At 37.5% G+C, this 21,395-nt stretch overlaps 1 protein-coding gene across 45 annotated transcripts in view; it reads right to left on the bottom strand.

The window, feature by feature from the left end:
* NRXN1 (neurexin 1) overlaps positions 1–21,395 on the bottom strand; it is a 1,286,326-nt gene that overhangs the window by 149,108 nt on the left and 1,115,823 nt on the right. For 30 of the 45 annotated variants that reach the window (XM_038395424.2, XM_043511917.1, XM_038395430.2 and 27 more), the window contains 2 exons: positions 19,483–19,572; positions 17,722–18,041 (listed from right to left, as the gene is read on the bottom strand). In XM_038395424.2, the coding sequence (XP_038251352.1) occupies positions 17,722–18,041; positions 19,483–19,572 (410 nt within the window). The remainder of the gene's footprint in view (positions 1–17,721; positions 18,042–19,482; positions 19,573–21,395) is intronic. The other 15 variants (XM_043511928.1, XM_038395444.2, XM_043511933.1 and 12 more) reach the window with 1 other exon arrangement.

Raw genomic sequence — 21,395 nt, 5'->3', positions numbered from 1 at the left:
CCGGAGACCCTGAGATCCAGATCCAGATCCAGATCCAGATCCAGATCCAGATCCAGATCCAGATCCAGACCAGAGGGCTGTGGCCGATGCTGAGAAGCCCGGGAATCCCAATGCTCAATGGACTACAACGCCTGGAAACATGGTATGAAGTAACCCAGGAAGGGTGCGCAAGTGGTACCTCCCAGCGGAATGAGTCAGCATGTTTCGATGGGAGTCCCTGCGGACTCAGTGGCAGACCACTCTGTCACTGTCAGGGCCCTGGGTGGAGTCAGGTTGGCCCGGGCCTCCCTACCTGGGCCGCCCCCCCCGATGGTAGTCCCTTCCTCCTCCCCGGATACTGGCCATTGGGCCTCACTGACCCACGCCTAGGGGCTATGACACTGACTCTGGCCATTGGGCCGCATTACCCCATACCAGAGGACTATTATATGGACCCTGGCTGCTACGCCATATTGTCCTGCGCTTGAGGGTGGTTATATTGATTCTATCTGCTAGACCACGCTGGCCTGTGCACAAGGGCTGCTGGAATTGACTCTGGCCGCTAGCCTGTGCTGCCTTAATGAAAAGACTGCCATAACTGACTCTGGCCGCTAGGCCATGCTGCCTTGAATGCAAGGACTTCTGGAATTGACTCAGGCCGCTAAACCATGCTGCCTTAATGCAAGGACTGCTGTAACTGCCGTGAGGCCATGCTGCCCTGAATGCAACGGTTGCTGGAATTGACTCTGGCTGCTAGGCCGCACTGCCCTCAATGCAAGGACTGCCGGAATTGACTCTGGCCACTAAGCTGTGCTACCCTGAACACAAGGACCACTAGAATTGACTCTAGCCGCTAGGCTATGCTGCCTTAATTCAAGGCCTGCCGGAATTGACTCTGGCTACTAGGCTGCGCTGCCCTGCACGCAAGGGCTGCTGGAAATGACTCAGGTCACTAGGCCATGCTGCCCTGAACACAAGGGCCGCCGGAATTGACTCTGTCCACTAGGCCCCGCTGTCCTGAATGTAAGGACTTTTGGAAGTACTCTGGACACTTTCGGCCTAGAGGCTGTCAGGGAGACTGTAACAGCGGTGGTATCAACCAACACTGCCCCGCCACCCCTGCGAAAGGAGGACGGGGTGTGCATACCCCGTGACAGCCTACCTGAAAGTGCTGCTCTCCGTATTTTTCTATGGATACACACTGTCCAGCCTTTCTCTTATCTACTGGAGGGAATGGATGAGTCTCATTCACCCCATCCTTAATGAAAAGGAGTACTTGTGGCACCTTAGAGACTAACAAATTTATTAGAGCATAAGCTTTCGTGAGCTACAGCTCACTTCATCGGATGCATTTGGTGGAAAATACAGAGGGGAGATTTATATACACACACAGAGAACATGAAACAATGGGTTTTATCATACACACTGTAAGGAGAGTAATCACTTAAGATGAGCCATCACCAGCAGCGGGGGGGGGAGGGAGGAAAACCTTTCACGGTGACAAGCAAGGTAGGCTATTTCCAGCAGTTAACAAGAACATCTGAGGAACAGTGGGGGGTGGAGTGGGGGGGGGGAAGAAATAACATGGGGAAATAGTTTTACTTTGTGTAATGACTCATCCATTCCCAGTCTCTATTCAAGCCTAAGTTAATTGTATCCAGTTTGCCAATTAATTCCAATTCAGCAGTCTCTCGTTGGAGTCTGTTTTTGAAGTTTCTTTGTTGAAGGATAGCCACCCTCAGGTCTGTAATCGAGTGACCAGAGAGATTGAAGTGTTCTCCAATTGGTTTTTGAATATTATAATTCTTGACATCTGATTTGTGTCCATTTATTCTTTTACGTAGAGTCTGTCCAGTTTGACCAATGTACATGGCAGAGGGGCATTGCTGGCAGATGATGGCATATATCACATTGGTAGATGCACAGGTTAACGTGCCTCTAATAGTGTGGCTGATGTGATTAGGCCCTATGATGGTATCCCCTGAATAGATATGTGGACAGAGTTGGCAACGGGCTTTGTTGCAAGGATAGGTTCCTGGGTTAGTGGTTGTGTTGTGTGGTGTGTGGTTGCTGGTGAGTATTTGCTTCAGATTGGGGGACTGTCTGTAAGCAAGGACTGGCCTGTCTCCCAAGATCTGTGAGAGTGATGGGTCGTCCTTCAGGATAGCTTGTAGATCCTTGATGATGCGTTGGAGAGGTTTTAATTGGGGGCTGAAGGTGATTGCTAGTGGCGTTCTGTTATTTTCTTTGTTGGGCCTGTCCTGTAGTAGGATGACTTCTGGGTACTCTTCTGGCTCTGTCAATCTGTTTCTTCACTTCAGCAGGTGGGTATTGTAGTTGTAGGAATGCATGATAGAGATCTTGTAGGTGTTTGTCTCTGTCTATCATGCATTCCTACAACTACAATACCCACCTGCTGAAGTGAAGAAACAGATTGACAGAGCCAGAAGAGTACCCAGAAGTCATCCAACTAAAACCTCTCCAACGCATCATCAAGGATCTACAAGCTATCCTGAAGGACGACCCATCACTCTCACAGATCTTGGGAGACAGGCCAGTCCTTGCTTACAGACAGCCCCCCAATCTGAAGCAAATACTCACCAGCAACCACACACCACACAACACAACCACGAACCCAGGAACCTATCCTTGCAATAAAGCCCGTTGCCAACTCTGTCCACATATCTATTCAGGGGACACCATCATAGGGCCTAATCACATCAGCCACACTATCAGAGGCTCGTTCACCTGCGAATCTACCAATGTGATATATGCCATCATGTGCCAGCAATGCCCCTCTGCCATGTACATTGGCCAAACTGGACAGTCTCTACGTAAAAGAATAAATGGACACAAATCAGACGTCAAGAATTATAACATTCAAAAACCAATTGGAGAACACTTCAATGTCTCTGGTCACTCGATTACAGAGCTGAGGGTGGCTATCCTTCAACAAAAAAACTTCAAAAACAGACTCCAACGAGAGACTGCTGAATTGGAATTAATTGGCAAACTGGATACAATTAACTTAGGCTTGAATAGAGACTGGGAATGGATGAGTCAATACACAAAGTAAAACTATTTCCCCATGTTATTTCTTACCCCCCACTCCACCCCCCTCTGTTCCTCAGATGTTCTTGTTAACTGCTGGAAATAGCCTACCTTGCTTGTCACCATGAAAGGTTTTCCTCCCTCCCCCCCTGCTGCTGGTGATGGCCCATCTTAAGTGATCACTCTCCTTACAGTGTGTATGATAAAACCCATTGTTTCATGTTCTCTCTGTGTGTATATAAATCTCCCCTCTGTATTTTCCACCAAATGCATCCGATGAAGTGAGCTGTAGCTCATGAAAGCTTATACTCAAATAAATTTGTTAGTCTCTAAGGTGCCACAAGTACTCCTTTTCTTTTTGTGAATACAGACTAACACGGCTGCTACTCTGAAACCCATCCTTAATCTCTTCCTGAGAATTCAATTTGCTCTATTTCATTGACAAAAACAACAATCCTGTAACTTCAGCTGACTCATTTATACATAGCGAGAGCAGTGATGTTCAAAAATATTGTAAAAAGAATATGTCAATAAAGAACCATTTGGGTATAAAGAGAGCAAGGGAGTTCAAAGAAATATTGGATGCAGGTAGTATGCTCTTTTTAATATCAGAATCACAATCCACAATTTTCCAGCTATTAGAACTCATGAAAGAATTTGGAGGTGTATCAAATTAAAGAACCAAGTGGGAGAAATCTGAGGCAATGACAATATCTAAATAAGCTAGAGCACCAACTATGAGGATCAGAATTTTAAGTGAGCACCAAATAAGATCATGTACTTCAGGATCACATGAGCTAATAGACTGAAAGAAATAAAATAAAATAAAATAAACAAGTATTGAGTCATTAAAGAGAAACATAGGGAGCTTATACCATGGAAAAAGTAAACTTGGCTAAAATGAATGTACTTGGTATAACTAACTTATTATCTACCTACCTCCCAAGACTTACTTCATTAAAGTGAACTAGCAGTACTCTGTGAAACAATCATGCCTGAGATTTAGGTCTTGCTCCTAATACTACTAAATAAAAAAAAGGTATGTTTCAAAGGTTACTTACTGGTAGGCTGTAGTCTTCACAGGATATATGTATATAGGCTAAATGTTGGTAAATGTTGATTTAACCGTACACACACAAACCAACAAAAAATATTTTTATCAATGATAATCAAAATTTACAGATGGCAAAGTAAGAAAAATGCTGCTTGAGAACTTAAAAGAGTTTAACTTATGGATATTTACTTTGTATATTTTGACACATAGTGTTGACAATAAAGCTGTAACTTTATAAAACTTTTAACTTTTTGAATCTCAGTATCTACTGTCATTAAATAATTGTTGTCTGACCCGCTTTTGTGTGACCCCTATAATTTCCTGCAACTGTGAGCACTGAAATTGATAAAAATAAAGAATAAACTCATAGTTTTGTGCAACTGTGAAAATTTAAATTGATGAAATTGATGAAAGGGTAAGCTTTCGTGAGCTACAGTTCACTTCATCGGATGCTACAGCTCACTTCATCGGATGCAAGTTATGGATCACTAACTGTACTGCATCACCATGCTTCAGTTGGTTGAGACAATCCAATTTCAGTATAATCCTGAAATAATTATATTTGTTTAGTCTGAGGGACATTGAGAGAGAACAGATGAAGGATATGGAATATTTAGCAGGAAACAAACATTGGTTGATAATAGGGCTGTCGATTAATTGCAGTTAACTCACGCGACTAACTCAAAAAAATTAATCATGATTAAAAAAATTAATTGTACTGTTAAACAATAGAATACCAATTGAAATGTATTAAATATTTTTGGATGTTTTTCTACATTTTCAAATATATTGATTTCAATTACAACACAGACTATAAAGTGTACAGTGCTCACTTTATATTATCTTAGTTTACAAATATTTGCACTGTAAAAATGATAAAGAAAATAAATAGTATTTTTCAATTCACCTCATACAAGTACCATAGTGCAATCTCTTTATCATGAAAGTGCAACTTAAAAATGTAGGGTTTTTTTTAAATAACTGCACACAAAAACAAAACAATGTATAACTTTAGAGCCTACAAGTCCACTCAGTTCTACTTCTTGTTCAGCCAATCACTAAGAGAAAAAAGTTTGTTTTCATTTATTGAAGATATTGCTGCACACTTCTTAATTACAATGTCACCTGACAGAGAGAACAGGTGTTTGCATTGCACTGTTGGAGCCGGCGTTGCAAGATATTTACACGCCAGATGCACTAAAGATTCATATGCCTCTTCATGCTTCGGCCATCATTCCAGTGGTCATGCGTCCATGATGATGATGCTCGTTTAAAATATGCATTAATTAAATTTGTGACTGAACTCTTTGAGGAAGAATTGTATGTCTTCTGCTCTGTTTTACCCACATTCTGCCATATATTTCATGTTATAGCAGTCTCGTATGATGACCCAGCACATGTTCATTTTAAGAACACTTTCACTGCAAATTTGACAAAATGCAAAGAAGATACCAATGTGAAATTTCTAAAGATAGCTACAGCACTCAAACAAAGATTTAAGAATCTGAAGTGCCTTCCAAAATCTGAGAGGGACGAGGTGTGAGTATGCTTTCAGATGTCTAACAAGACCAACACTCTGATGTGGAAACTACAGAACCAGAACTACCAAAAAAGAAAATCAATCTTCTGCTGGTGGCATCTGACTCAGATGAAAAAATGAACATGTGTCGGTCCACACTGCTTTGGATCATTATCAAGAAGAACCTGTCATCAGCATGGATGCATGTCCTCTGGAATGGCGGTTGAAGCATCAAGGGTCATATGAATCTTTAGTGCATCTGTCATGTAAATATCTTGTGACTCCAGCTAACAATAGTGCCATGCGAACGCCTGTTCTCATTTTCAGGTGATGTTGTAAACAAGAAGCAGGCATCATTATCTTCTGCAAATGTAAACAAACTTGTTTGTCTGAGTGATTGGCTGAATAGGAAGGACTGATTGGACTTAAGGCTCTAAAGTTTTACATTGTCTTATTTTTGAATGAACTTTTTTTTGTAAATAATTCTACACTTTTAAGTTCAAATTTCACAATAAAGAGATTGCACTAAAGTATTTGTATTAGGTGAATTGAAAAAATACTATTTCTTTTGTTTTTTACAGTGCAAATATTTGTAATAAAAATAAATATAAAGTGAGCACTGTACACTATGTATCCTGTGTTATAATTGAAATCAATATATTAGAAAATGTAGAAAACATCCAAAAATATTTAAATAAATGGTATTCTACTGTTGTTTAACAGCTCGATTAATCATCTGAGTAATCGCGATTAATTTACAGCCTTAGTTGATACTACATGGCTCCTCCAATCGAAGCCATCCCAGACAGATTGTTGTAAATGTAGTAATTTGAGTGAAATATTGTCTGTACAAAACGTCACTCAGTGAGTCTGGATGCTGCTAGTCTCAGAAATGACAAGATAGGTGAAAACTGATGCTTTGAGATACTGTTGTGATTAAATGACAGATACAAAATGTTGCAAGAACAAAAAGTACGCTATGAAAAATGCTGACGTTGCCATCGCTGCTTAGTTCTTCTGGGATCTATAATTCAGCCATTAAAAATGTTGCCATGGGCTGAAATTTGAGATTACAAGATATCAATTTGGGACTTTTTTTTAAAAAAAGCAAACTTTGAGTTTGGAAGAGTTTGGTCATTTTGAAATGAAAGTATTATGGAATAGACACTGATAATGGTTTCAGATCCCTTATTTGTCTTAATGATCTTTAAAAAGGAGCTTTGATTTTGCAACAAATTAATCTATATTGAAGACAAAATGACTATAGGTACTTTGAGATAACAACAGTGTTGTAATTTAATTTACAAACATGTTTTGCCATGCACACACACTAGAGGGTACATTTTTAACCCCTGCTTATGAGTCCTGGTACAAGACAATTCCCATTGGATTTAATGGGAAATACCTGGGTTAAAACCCCATTCAGAGCTTTGAAAATCCACCCCCCCCCAGTTTCTTCGCTGTGTGCAGGGGCGGATGGGAGGGTGCTTCCTCTAACCCCTTAAAACTCCATTGCCCGAATCAGCCCAATCTGAGACAGGATGGATGGGATTTTCTTTAGGACCCTTCCATGTTGCTCCTTCCTTATATTATAGTTGTAACAGGCAATTTTAACATTCAGAATTAGGAGCATGCCCAATGTGGTAATACCCACTCCCAGGCTGGCCCAAAGGACATAAAAAAACCCCCATTCTATTCACAGTGGCAGAGGCCTGTGCTCTCTTGTCCATACACCAGGTGTGAGGTATAACTGAAGACCATGGGGGTGGTATGCTAGCAGCTATAGTATTCATTACACACTAGTATATTTGAGGTTTCAGAGTAGCAGCCGTGTTAGTCTGTATTCGCAAAAAGAAAAGGAGTACTTGTGGCACCTTAGAGACTAACAAATTTATTAGAGCATAAGCTTTCGTGAGCTACAGCTCACTTCATCGAATGCATCCGATGAAGTGAGCTGTAGCTCATGAAAGCTTATGCTCTAATAAATTTGTTAGTCTCTAAGGTGCCACAAGTACTAGTATATTTGAATTCCTAACATTTCCCCAGCGATTGGAGAAGTTTTGCCTGCTGAGGCCAAAATGTTATGAAGTGGCTGTCATCAAATGTTTGGCTGCCTGTGTGTTCTTTCTGTGTGCCGTCCCAGCTTTGCGCAGATAGCTGACAAAGCATACCTGGTCTCTGATACAGGGCCTTATGTCTCAGGTTCTCCTTCTATTACAGTGGCTATGTGTACCATAGCTCTGTAATGTCTCTTAATGACAGCTAGAAGAGATTCTCACTCAACCTCTAACTCAAGGGCAAGGCCTACGCTTTTGGAGCTGAAATTCTGCATATAGGCAATATAGCTAATTACAGTGCTATCTATTATGTATGTATGCATCAGCAGGATTGATACATATGTAGTCAGTGAATAATGTACAAGCTAAGAAAATTTTACAGTATTGTATATATATAAAAATGCCCAAAGCTGGGATATTCACCTATAAGGCATCTAAAGGTATGTCTACATTGCAATTAAAAATCTGTGGATGGCCCATGCCAGCTGACTCAGGCTCATGGGGATTGGGCTAAGGGGCTGTAGGACCCTGTGATGGGGGACAGTCCCAGAGCTCAGGCTGCAGCCTGAGGTCTACACTACAATTAAACAGACCCCTAGCCTGAGCCCCGTGAGCTGGAGTCAGTTGGCACAGGCCAGCTGTGGATGTCTAACTGCAGTGTAGACATATCCTAAGTGACACATGAGCACAAGTCCCATGGAATTTTGAAGGAACTTCTGAAAATTTTATTCAAAATACCTATTTACTTTTTTTTCTGACCACTACTACAAAAAATCCATGAAGAAAGCTGATGGGTCAAAATGTTTGTCCACAACATGTGGAAAGCGGATACAGCTTTAAAAAATGCAAGTACTAAACATTGTTTTTTAAAGCCATGCTATCTGTGTGATTTCACAATACAGAATTCCAGATGCAAATATTTTATAAAATAGTAAAAACACAAAACATGAAAAAGATATAGCTGAATAGTATATATAAATCCACTGACAATTTACTTATGCTTATTTAGCCACAAGACAAAAAGCTACACTGATATGGAGTGCATTACCTAAAAACATTACTGGGATGAAATATCTTCTTCAAAGAAATCCAAATATGTTATGGTATGAAAATGCAGTTATTGTACCTAAACAACCTTAACTCTGCTTTGTAGTGACTATGATTAAGGCCTTTTTTAATGTTTGTAGTCTTTGATTAGATAAAACTCATTTTTAAAGATACATTTTTTTTCATAATTTCTCCCTCATGGTGTAACTTCAGGGCTGAGTTAAGGTTGCTTGATACCTTAAGTGTGCATCTCCATACCTTGACATATTTGAATTTCTTTTAGGTGTAATCTTGAATCTTAAATTCTTGGGTTTGTAATATGTGATTTTTTGATAATTCCAGCATCCCTGTAATGGTTTTTTACCCTTAAATTATTCACATATGCTCTCAACCTTAACTCCATGATCAAGCAGATTTTTGTCTGGAAATTTCAGAGCACACAAGTTGGATTTGTAGATGCTTTGTATCAACAGAGCAGCACAAAGCAGCCAAAATGGCCCACAATTTGCAATTGATTTATTGGTTGGTTTAGAGGGTTTTGTCACAGCAGCTGGAGCTAAGGAAGGGTAGGTGTGCTGAGACTTAGTGTCTCTGCACTTTCAGGGTTCCCTCTGTCCTTATGCCTTAATTTCCTTAATGGTCCTGCCTTGGTATTTGGTTGAGTCAAGGTAGCAGTACAATAGGGAGCCTTTCAAGCACTAATTTCCAAGCTAGAATTTGCCACTGAACCTTTTAAAGAGCAGTGACAAGCAATCTATCAATGAGAACACTTGGCATGTGTCCAGTCTCCTTTGTATTACTGACTCATCACAACAAACAGAATTGTTGCATACAATTAGCTGTAGAGGGAGGTGATCGGGGGTTCAATCCTAGAAAGTGATGCACATCTTCAACTCCCATTGAAGTCAACAGAAGTTGAGGGTGTTCAGTATTTTGCAAGATCAAGTCTTGGAAGAATTACTGCTGTTGTCATGAAGACCCCACTTAAGAGTTACCTGAACTGATTACCTAAAATTAGATAAAACAATTATTAATTACTTAGCTTAATGACCACCTAATTTCTTCATATATAGCCTATGCACAAGATTTCAATTAATTTAAACTATATGGAAAGCTGTGTAATTCCATTATTAAGATTATTCAAAAAAAAAGAAAAGACTGGACACAGACACTACATTTCTTAAAGGACCCAGTTTTCAATTATTTTTAAAACATAAAGTAATTAATGGATTTATTTGTAAATTCATGAAAAATTATTCTTTATTCAGATAGTAAATCCTGTAAGTTTGTGAAGCATATGCTGTATTTTACATATATAACAAGGAGATTAAATCTCTGCTTTAAATGCAAAACAGAACTGAAGCTTAACTATAGAGTACTTGTGGCACCTTAGAGACTAACAAATTTATTTGAGCATAAGCTTTCATGAGCTACAGCTCACTTCATTGGATGCATTTGGAAGTGAAGTGAAGTGAAGTGAGCTGTAGCTCATGAAAGCTTATGCTCAAATAAATTTGTTAGTCTCTAAGGTGCCACAAGTACTCCTTTTCTTTTTGTGAATACAGACTAACAGGGCTGCTACTCTGAAACTTAATTATAGAGTGATGATCTCCATAATAACAGATCTTCATAGAAAAGCCTGAGAACTGTTTACTAATTTAGAATCTAAATTTGGGATTTTCAAAGGGGCCTCATTGGAGCTACCCACCTGGCTCCCGTAGTCCCCTTTGAAAAATCTCAGCCTCTATCTATATACAGTACACTCCTGTTTATCTGAATGGACTGGGGGGACATCCAAAACTTTAATCAAAACTAACGTACGGCTTTGTGGGGTACACTTTTGGATTCAAATAACCAGGATTTTCAGATACAAGGAATATGGATAATTAGAATTATATTATATCTAGCTATATGTGTGTGTGTGTATACATGATATATTATGGCATGGAATGAAGAGTTATTGGGATGAGATTGGGACAGTCCACTCATGAGTGGTAAAGCCAGAGGAGTTGGACCGCCCCAAACAAGTGCCAGCAAAACCTTTACCCCACAGTCCAGCAGCATGTATTCTGTATAAACATGTATGCTACAGAAAATCTACTTTGGAGTTTTCCTTCATTTTATTGAGACTATTTTTGTATTGCTCCATTTATAATGCGAGGTGCCTTTGTTTACATGAAGCCCATTGTACATTGCTCAATGAAGCCATAATAGGGTGACCAGACAGCAAATGTGAAAAATCAGGATGGGGGCAGGGAGTAATAGGAGCCTATAAAAGAAACAGATCCAAAAATTGGGACTGTCCCTATAAAATCAGGACATCTGGTCACCCTAAGCCATAAAAATTTCTAAAATGGCCCTAAAATAGATTTTGTATACACAGAAATGTCACATCAACTCAGGACTTTAAAAAGTCCATCAGCTCCTGACCCTGCAACTGTGACTGCTCAGTTTATTGGGCATCTCTCCTTCACAAAGATCAAAAATGTTTCCAGTTCTCTTTCTGCCGGGCCAGGTGATACTGGACTTTAAAGTCATGGTGTTTTTAGGTATAGAAAAGCTGTCACTGGCCAAAGGAATCTCTCTCATGCCCAGTCTTGGGCAGGTAACATTTTAGAAAGGGGATATGGGGATGTGGAAAGGGAGAAACATTTCTCTGCCATGTTGATTTTTGAAAAAAAATAGAGTGTCTGTGTGATGTTGTTGAGGGAGTCAGAACATGTGAATAAATCCCAGGGGAGATTGATTAGAGGGCAGAAGATAGGGGAGGTGATCAAAGGTGCATGATAAATTAGTTCCTCACAAAGCGCTGTGATTTATCACATGGTTCCACAATTTATCAAATGACTATCACCTCCACAGGCAGAATGCTTACAGAGACACTATAGTACAAAAAAGATGCAACTCCAAAAGCTGAAATTCCAGGGTTCTGTCACCGTCAATGACTGTGTAAGGGGTGGAGCTGATAACAGGGATATCTGAATCTACAGGGTTCATTAGACACTGTTCATTAGCTGTTGGAGCTGAACTTCTGTGAGTTACCAAAACACAGGGAAAAGTTTTACCTAGTGGGGTCAATGTGTCATTGATTGGGGTATGTCCTATGTAGAGAGACTGACACAGAGAGGACAGGGAGCACCTACATGAAAATGTTATAAGAAAAAAATGCAAACCATCCAATAGATAATTTTCAATTATTAATTCAAATAGATGGGTGGATAATGCTCCCCCTCTTGCTAACCACATTGATTCCTTATACATGTGTCACTATAAAATATGTTAATATTTACCAGCCCATGTAAAAATGATCTACTCAGTTTTAAAATCAAACTATTTTCATAAAACATCCCCATCTTTTAAAATATGCTTGATTTTAATTAAATTGTAAGGTACAGAGCCAAGCGTGTCACTATACTGCTTTGATGAATACCCTTTATATGTATTGCTCCAATACACATAAATAAATGTATTCTATACCTGATGTATGCCTCCAGAATCACTGACCAAATTTCAGCTCATCAATTTAAAATGAAACCAATTTAATTCTGCTTGACCAAAAATCTATGTCTATTGTTCCAAAACATGCAATCACCTCAAGGTATACTGCAATTGCTGGGTAAATGGATCAGCATTATTGGTGAAAGCCCACTTTGTTTGAGGAAAACAAAACCGGAATGGATGGAAAAATAAAAACAACCATTCTTTGCATGCCAGAAGTAGTTTACAGCAGATGGCAGCAGGGGCTGCTATGGTTGGGGGCTTAAAAACTGGCTGCTGCAATCACGTCCTTAGAAGAGGGTCAGAAGTGAGCATGTTAGTTTTGACTTTTGTTTACTTAGCTTCGGATTTTCCAGTTAATGTGTAGGTTCACACAACCGCACAAAAAACAATTATGGAAGTATTAAGGGTCTGATCTTGCAATCCTTACTCAGGAAAAACTCATACTTGAAGTTCCATTGAACTCTTTCCTGTATTGCCATTTTTGTTGAGGATCTTGCAATATACAATATTTTGCTTAATGCCTCTGCTGCTGGAGATATACCATGTGATACAATCATTGGAGTAATATTTTCATTCTCATTTATTTTTAAAGGAAGCTTCTTGCCCTCATGAGTGGAAGGAAAAGCTGGAAAATGTGACTGTTAAAGACTCAAAAAGCAAGAGGCAAATAAGAAAAAAAAACCCACAATGTGTTATTTTTTTAAAAAAGGGCAAGATATTTTAGGCCTATCTCATGATTTTTTAGTGTCTGACTCATGATTTTTGAAAACTCAAAGTAGTTAGTACTGATCTTCATTGAACTCCACTTCTGCTTCAGGATCAGGTTTTAAATCTCTCCATGTGAAATGTGAAATGTAAAATTCTAGTATGCCATCTGAAACCAACTAGGCATTTTGTGAGTTGTGATTACTGTGATTGCTGTTAGCGATTGACTTATTATACCTATCAACTACACACAAAGTCTATGCTAAAATATTCTGCTATTGTAGTTACTGCATCTTCCCACTCATACCTGTGACTCCTTGTTTGCTTAACCCATGTGTTACATCTTTTCTTTTACACGGTAACCTCTTTGAGGCAGGGTGTATAATTTATTATGTATTTGAGCAGTACAATGGCTGAGGCCTGTAGATGTTGTTATAATATTGGAGGTGGGGTGAATTTTCAATGGAGAGGAATTAGGCACCCAACTCCCAATGACTTTCAATAGGATTTGGGCACCTTACTTCCCTTTGAAAATCCAAATTTATAAATTAATAATATTTGAGGTATCTGTCATCATTAAAACACCCAATGTTACCGTATGATATAGCCCTTAAACAGTCAAAACTCCCATTTAAAGTAGACTCTGAGACAAAATGTATTTTTTTAAGACACTCAGACTTCATTATTCCTGGAATCATGCACATCACAACATGAAACACATATTTCATGGATGTACTGTCTCAGTCTTGTTATAGCATATATTGTAGCAATTAGAGGTGGGCTAAAAAGTGCATGCTGGACCAATTTGAACAGTCTAGTTTCTATCATTATTGAATTAAAAATATTTATATAAATATTTAAAATATCCTTTTAAAATAAATATTGTAATCTTTAATTGAATTCAATATCTCTGCAAATGAAGCAAATAATCCTTAATTGATTTGATCATTTACTTCTATCATCTCATTTTTGTCTTCAAACATGCACTAGCTTGTAATAAATAATGTAAGCTTCTTTTATTAGCAATTACTGTCTAGTTGCCTATTTTCTTAGATAATCTAATTAGTTTAATGATAGAAAGGTAACTTTCCTTCTTGTGGTTTATACAATGCTAGTTTAAAAATCAACTATTTATGTTTCACATTTTTGGAGATACAATGACTATGATTATATACAAAGGAAAACAAAGCATAAGAGAGGATAATAAACAAAGGAAACAGCCATTAAAGACAGGTTTTCTGCAAGCTATGAGACGTCTTCAACTATCACTGACATCAATGGAAGATGAAAGCATACAGGCCCAGTTCCTCTAAAGGTGATATTAATTAAAAAAATTCATTTCCTGTATTGTTATTAACAATCTTAATACTACTGATACAAACCAAAAAAAATCTAATTTACGTTTTACTATGTATAGCGCCTTTTTTGCATTTCTCTGAGCTTTGGCAATGAGAATAACCAGTTTCCATTGTGTTTCTTGTCAGTTTTTAGCGAATTTTGCTTTCAGATTCACATGCACTGCTATTACAAATAAATAAAAACTTGTATGTATATTAGGGCTGTTGATTAATCACAGTTAACTTACATGATTAACTCAAAAATTAATCACAATTAATTGCAATTTTAATTGCATTGTTGAGTAATAGAATACCAATTGAAATTTATTAAATATTTTGGATGTTTTTCTACCTTTTCATATATATTGTATTCTGTGTTGTAATTGAAATCAAAGTGTATATTATTTTTGCTTACAAATATTTGCACTATAAAAATGATAAACACAAGAAATTGTATTTTTCAATTCACCTCATACAAGTACCATAGTGCAATCTCTTTGTCATGAAAGTGCAACTTACAAATGTAGATTTTTTTTTGTTACATGACTGCACTCAAAAACAAAACAATGTAAAACTTCAGAGCCTACAAGTGCACTCAGTCCTACTTCTTGTTCAGACAATCTCTAAGACAAACATGGAGATAATGCTGCTTGCTTCTTGTTTAAAGTGTCACCAGAAAGTGAGAAGAGGCATTTGCATGGCAATTTTGTAGCCAGGATTGCAAGATATTTACGTGCCAGATATGCTAAACATTCATATGTCCCTTCCTGCTTCAGCCACCATTTCAGAGGACATGCTTCCATGCTGATGACTCTCATTAAAAAAATAAGTATTAATTAAATTTCTGACTGAACTCCTTGGGACAGAATTGTATGTCCCCTGCTCTGTTTTACCTGCATTCTGCCACATATTTCCTATTATAGCAGTCTCGGATGATGACCCAGCACATGTTGTTCATTTTAAGAATATTTTCACTACCGATTTGACAAAACACAAAGAAGGTACTAAAGTGAGATTTCTAAAAATACTACAGCACTCAACCCAAGGTTTAAGAATCTGAAGTGCCTTCCAAAATCTGAGAGGGATGAGGTGTGGAGCTTGCTTTCAGAAGTCTTAAAAGAGCAACACTGTGATGTGGAAACTACAAAACCTGAACCACCAAAAAAAGAAAATCAACCTTCTGCTGGTGGCATCTGACTCAGATAATGAAAATGAACATGTGTCAGTCTGCACTGCTTTGGATTGTTATCGAGCAGAACGCGTCAGCAGCATGGACACATGTCCCCTAGAATGGTGGTTGAAGCATGAAGGGACTTGTGAATCTTTAGCACATCTGGCACACAAATATCTTGCAACACTGGCTACAATAGTGCCATGAGAACGCCTGTTCTCACTTTCCAGTGACATTATAAACAAGAAGCGAGCAATGTAAATGTAAATAAACTTGTTTGTCTGAGCGATTGGCTGAACAAGAAGTAGGACTGAATGGACTTGCAGGCTCTAAAATTTTACATTATTTTATTTTTGAATGCCGTTTTTTTTGTACATAATTCTACATTTGTAATTTCAACTTTCATGATAAAGAGATTGCATTACAGTACTTGTATTAGGTGAATTGAAAAATACTATTTCTTTTTTTTTTACAGTGCAACTACTTGTAATAAAAAATAAATATAAAGTGAGCACTTTGTATTCCGTGTTGTAATTGAAATCAATATATTGGAAAATGTAGAAAACATACAAAATATTTAAATAGATGGTATTCCATTATTGTTTAACAGTGCGATTAATCACGATTAATTTTTTAATCATGCGATTAATCACAATTAATTTTTTAATTGCTTGACTGCCCTAATGTATATTTAAATATACACACAGATAAGTTGCATCATAACTTATTTTTAACCTAAATTTTGGGCCTGATTTAACAAGATAACAATAATTATTATTATAATTATTTTTACTTCTATAGTGCCATCTGTCTCTAAGTGCCTTATGTGTTTGAAGAACTATTATCCCAGTTTTACAGATGAAGAAATGGAGGTGCAGAAGGTTAAGAGACTTGTCCAAGGTCACACAGTAAAACAGAACACAGGTAGCTTTACTTCAAATTCCCTATTCTAACCATGAGAGCCTTCTGTTTCCTTGGTTATATAACCATCCACATAGCATTCCAAGTTCTTGCTCCCACATAAACTTGTATCTTTCCCTTACACTTTGTCCCACATTTGAACCTTAGCAGCCTAAGAGTTATGGTTTAGAGGCACATCATTAAAACCAGGTTTCAGAGTAGCAGCCGTGTTAGTCTGTATTCGCAAAAAAGAAAAGGAGTACTTGTGGCACCTTAGAGACTAACAAATTTATTAGAGCATAAGCTTTCGTGAGCTACAGCTCCGATGAAGTGAGCTGTAGCTCACGAAAGCTTATGCTCTGAGCTGTAGCTCACGAAAGCTTATGCTCTAATAAATTTGTTAGTCTCTAAGGTGCCACAAGTACTCCTTTTCTTTTTATCATTAAAACCAGTTTGTGATCATCTGAATCAAATTAACACTATGACAACCTTTTGGCAATGTAAATCTTTTTTTAGGCAGTTACAAACAGAATTTGACAAATGTAAAAGAGTTTTATCTGCTAAAGAAATGTCCTGTTAAATTATATTTTTCTAAAGCACAGAGTTTGAATATTGTGACACAAGATATGTGCAAGACCGACTATTAAAGTGCTTAATGAATCATTCCTCCCCCTTTTTTCAGATAATCAATTTTTTCCACACAAGAGAAAGAGATCCTGCCAAAACCTGAAAGCTACTAAATGTATCACTAAATTCACAAGGTGCAAATAACCTCAGCAAACAGTAAATAACATTCTCTGACTTGGAGCTTCAGTCTCGGGGGTGCAAAGAGCTCTCAACTCTCCTTGATGTTAATACCTGCCAGGATGCATCGTGCATCATACTGTTATCTTTCAAAGGAAACTCTAGAGTCTTAATGCCCTCTTTCCCACCATTTCCTACTCTCATCTTCATACTTTTTTCCATGTTGTTCCTTCAGCTTAGAACTCCCTACTATATCCTAGGGACCAACTAGCCACACTATTTCATTTCAACTACCTCTTTAGAACACACACTTCTTTGTTGAAGTCCATCAGCATTACCTACCAAAGGAAGAAGTGCTGTTTAAAAAATCTGCACCTCTCTGAGGTCAGACAAGGTGGTCATCCAGTACAATAAGGGTCTGAGCAAGTTAGCTTGCCTAATTTAGAATAATAACACCTTCCTTGGGTCAGGGCTATTTCTCACTCAAGTTCTTCTCAGTACCATATACACTGATAGTGATCAATACATAATTATTACTACTCACATATGTATTTATTTAACAATAACAATTGTATCTCTAGAGCAGATGCAATTTTGAAAAGTCCAGACATACAAAGTAGGGAAAATATTTGGAAAGTATATAAAGGTTGACTAACCTGACCAATAGGTTCTTTTGTAGGAGTCTTTCCTCTTCTGACAGTGCTCGTGGCCAAAGTGGTGGTGGTTTCCATAACTGATGTGGACATCTCAGACTGCATTGCTGTGGCTGTTGACTCAGTTGTCATAGAAGAAGGCACTTCACCAACAAGTCTCACATTTCCTTCTATCATGATGTTGGCATCATTTTCAGCTGCCATATTCAGAACTTTCAAGCCATTGTAGTAAAGACCAGAGAGTTGGCCTTGGAATGGATGACCCCGTTCCTTGCCTCCAATTTTTATGGTTGCTTGGCTATTGAAGATTGTAAGCTGACGTCCTGTAAAGATAATATTACATACATGCAAAAATGTTGATTGTGAACTCTATACTCTAAGAGGATTATTAACAAATTTGCATGGGGTGAATAATGAGAGCAATAAACTATAAGAGAGTAACTTGACTCATAATTCATTGCTTTTTAATGAAGTTTCCATGAAATGCATAACTATTTAAATATATTTGTAATTTCTTAATTTATGTTTTGTTTTTTGCTAAAAGGCCAATCAAGTATATTTATAAATTTTTTAGTATTGCAAATAAGAATGAGATTGTCTTCCCTTTTACCTACATTTTGCCTTTTTGCGTGTGTGTCAAGAATGCAAAGTTTCTAATTTCTTAAAACTACTTTCCACCATCCCCAAAGATTGTGAACATTTCAAGGATTTTCCACACCAGTATAACACCTGTACTATAGCTTTAGGTAACTGTGTGTATATAGACATTATATGTATATTTATATAAACACACACACAGGTTCACATGTATGTGTGTGTGTGCGTATGCAAACCTTTCATTAAGTCAAGTGCAGTCTAATTTTAATGAATATGTTCTAATGCAGTAATTCAGATATCTGGCATATGTCTATATATAAGTGTATAAATTAATGTTTCCTTTTCACATCTGAATGTTTATTTTCCTTCAACGTAAACACTGAAAAGAAATGCATGGTTCATACTGAGTATCTCAGAGACAAAGAATTCAAAAAAGATGTCTGATTGGCTTTCAGCAAGGCTATCAATTAAAATAAAAAGGTTTTAGATGTAAAAGCGGCTTCAGGAATGATACACATACCAATGGAGAAATCATGGCACAATTCCATTAAACAGAGAAATCCTCAGCAACAGTACCATTATTATGAAACAGAATATTTACTTTAGCAGATTGGTTTCTGCTCATATAAGCATGCACACAACTTTAAGTTCTGTTTTAATTAGTGTTTGTTCCAAAATCCCCTTAGAAGGTTGCAAACGTTAAAGGGACTTCATTTTGATTGGCAATTCATTGCCCACTATTTAAGATACCTACAGTTTAAACAAAGATTTTTTTTCAGGACCATAATGAACATATCATAACTACATATATTTTTAGTTAATAATTTAGATGCTGGAACATGTAATATAATCTATGAATGATTTATAATTTGTGGTTAATGTTTGCTATGAGTACCTTCATAGATTGAGTTAGTGGATTATATTTAACAGTCCCTTTAACCTTAAGTTAACAGGGTAAGATTATTAAACAGCTGATACTTCTAAAAATGTGTATAAATTATTATACAAGGTATGCACATATTACTCTCTACATTTTACTTTTTTAAATTTGTTTTTAATTTAGTTTTACTGAAAATTTATTTTTATGTTTATTAGTGTTACAATGAAGTACTACTTGGTTATGTTCAAATTATTTTTTTATTTGAAGTTTTAATCAATGTTTTTTACCTTTGTCGAGTAGCCATTCATCAACTACTCGACCAAGTCGATATGGAATTCGCTGTCTAGCAATCGCCAGGCGCTCGTTATCATTGTTTCCTTTAAAGTTTAAAGAGACATTTCATTGGTTAAAATCTGTAAGGTCAAAGGTTAAAAGTTAATACTTAAAGCTTGAGCTATACAGTTGCCACATGATTTTTTGAAATTTGGAATTTTAAAAAGTGCTACCTAGAACATTTCATGTTTCAGACTTTTCATTCATTCATTTATTTTATTTTAGCAAACAAAATTATTCCTATGTTAATTGAAAATTAGAAATCTTCATTTGAGCTAGGTTATTAAACTTATGTTATAGACAGACCCAAAAACAAATTTATACATCATATAATGGCTTTACAAAAAATGATCATTGACTTCAGGGTTTTGTCTTTTTTGATGTTTCTTATTAACTAGTTAAACATGTTCAGGTGAAACAGATTTATTTTTCAAAAGACATCCAACCTCTTACTCCAGGTTAGTCATTTAAAGAAGAAGAACACAAACCTTAACCAACATCTACGGCACACTTACATCTGCAAATAGACCTGACAAAAATTATTTCCTAGTAAAAAAACTCAAACATTCTCATTCATTTGATTTAAATAAATTCCAGAAGTTCAAATATGTGATAGAGAACAAATCAGATTATCCATTATTTTTACATTTTAACAGAGCCCAGTGACAACATATTTTACTAAGGAACATTAAGGCTTTGACAAAAGTGACTTCAGTGGTTGTCTATAGTAATCCTGTATCCAAAATGTGGAAGTGTTTAAAACTTTAGCTGCACTTTGCAGGGTTTCATAAGCTAAGAGCTAGCTAGAAGGAGAGACTGTGAAGTGTAAACTTCTCTAACTTGCAAACCTGTCCTGTCCCCATTCTGCACAGAGATTTCCCTTTGCCTTCAGTGAGAACTCTGCGGTAGAGTTGGAAGCAGACTATGGCCCCCACATGATTAGAAATAGATTCATAGATTCATAGATACTAAGGTCAGAAGGGACCATTCTGATCATCTAGTCCGACCTCCTGCACAGCGCAGGCCACAGAATCTCACCCACCCACTCCTATGAAAAACCTCACCCATGTCTGAGCTATTGAAGTCCTTAAATCATGGTTTAAAGACTTCAAGGAGCAGAGAAGCCTCCCTCAAGTCAACCATGCCCCATGCTACAGAGGAAGGCGAAAAACCTCCAGGGCCTCTCCAATCTGCCCTGGAGGAAAATTCCTTCCCGACCCCAAATATGGCAATCAGCTAAACCCTGAGCATATGGGCAAGATTCACCAGCCAGATACTACAGAAAATTCTTTCCTGGGTAACTCAGATCCCATCCATCTAATATCCCATCTCAGGGGATTTGGCCTATTTACCCTGAATATTTAAAGATCAATTACTTACCAAAATCCCATTATCCCATCATACCATCTCCTCCATAAACTTATCAAGTAGAATCTTAAAACCAGATAAATCTTTTGCTCCCACTGCTTCCCTTGGAAGGCTATTCCAAAACTTCACTCCTCTGATGGTTAGAAACCTTCGTCTGATTTCAAGTCTAAACTTTCTGGTGGCCAGTTTATACCCATTTGTTCTTGTGTCCCCATTGGTGCTGAGCTTAAATAATTCCTCTCCCTCTCCTGTATTTATCCCTCTGATATATTTATAGAGAGAAATCATATCTCCCCTCAACCTTCTTTTAGTTAGGCTAAACAAGCCAAGCTCCTTGAGTCTCCTTTCATAAGACAAGTTTTCCATTCCTCGGCTCATCCTAGTAGCCCTTCTCCGTACCTGCTCCAGTTTGAATTCATTCTTTTTAAACATGGGAGACCAGAATTGCACACAGTATTCTAGGTGAGGTCTCACCAGTGCCTTGTATAATGGTACTAAA

This window comes from Dermochelys coriacea, chromosome 3 (genome assembly GCF_009764565.3).
Source record: "Dermochelys coriacea isolate rDerCor1 chromosome 3, rDerCor1.pri.v4, whole genome shotgun sequence".
Classification (NCBI taxonomy): domain Eukaryota; kingdom Metazoa; phylum Chordata; order Testudines; family Dermochelyidae; genus Dermochelys; species Dermochelys coriacea.
Note: the sequence above shows the minus strand (reverse complement) of the source record. Positions and strands in the feature narration are given on the sequence as shown.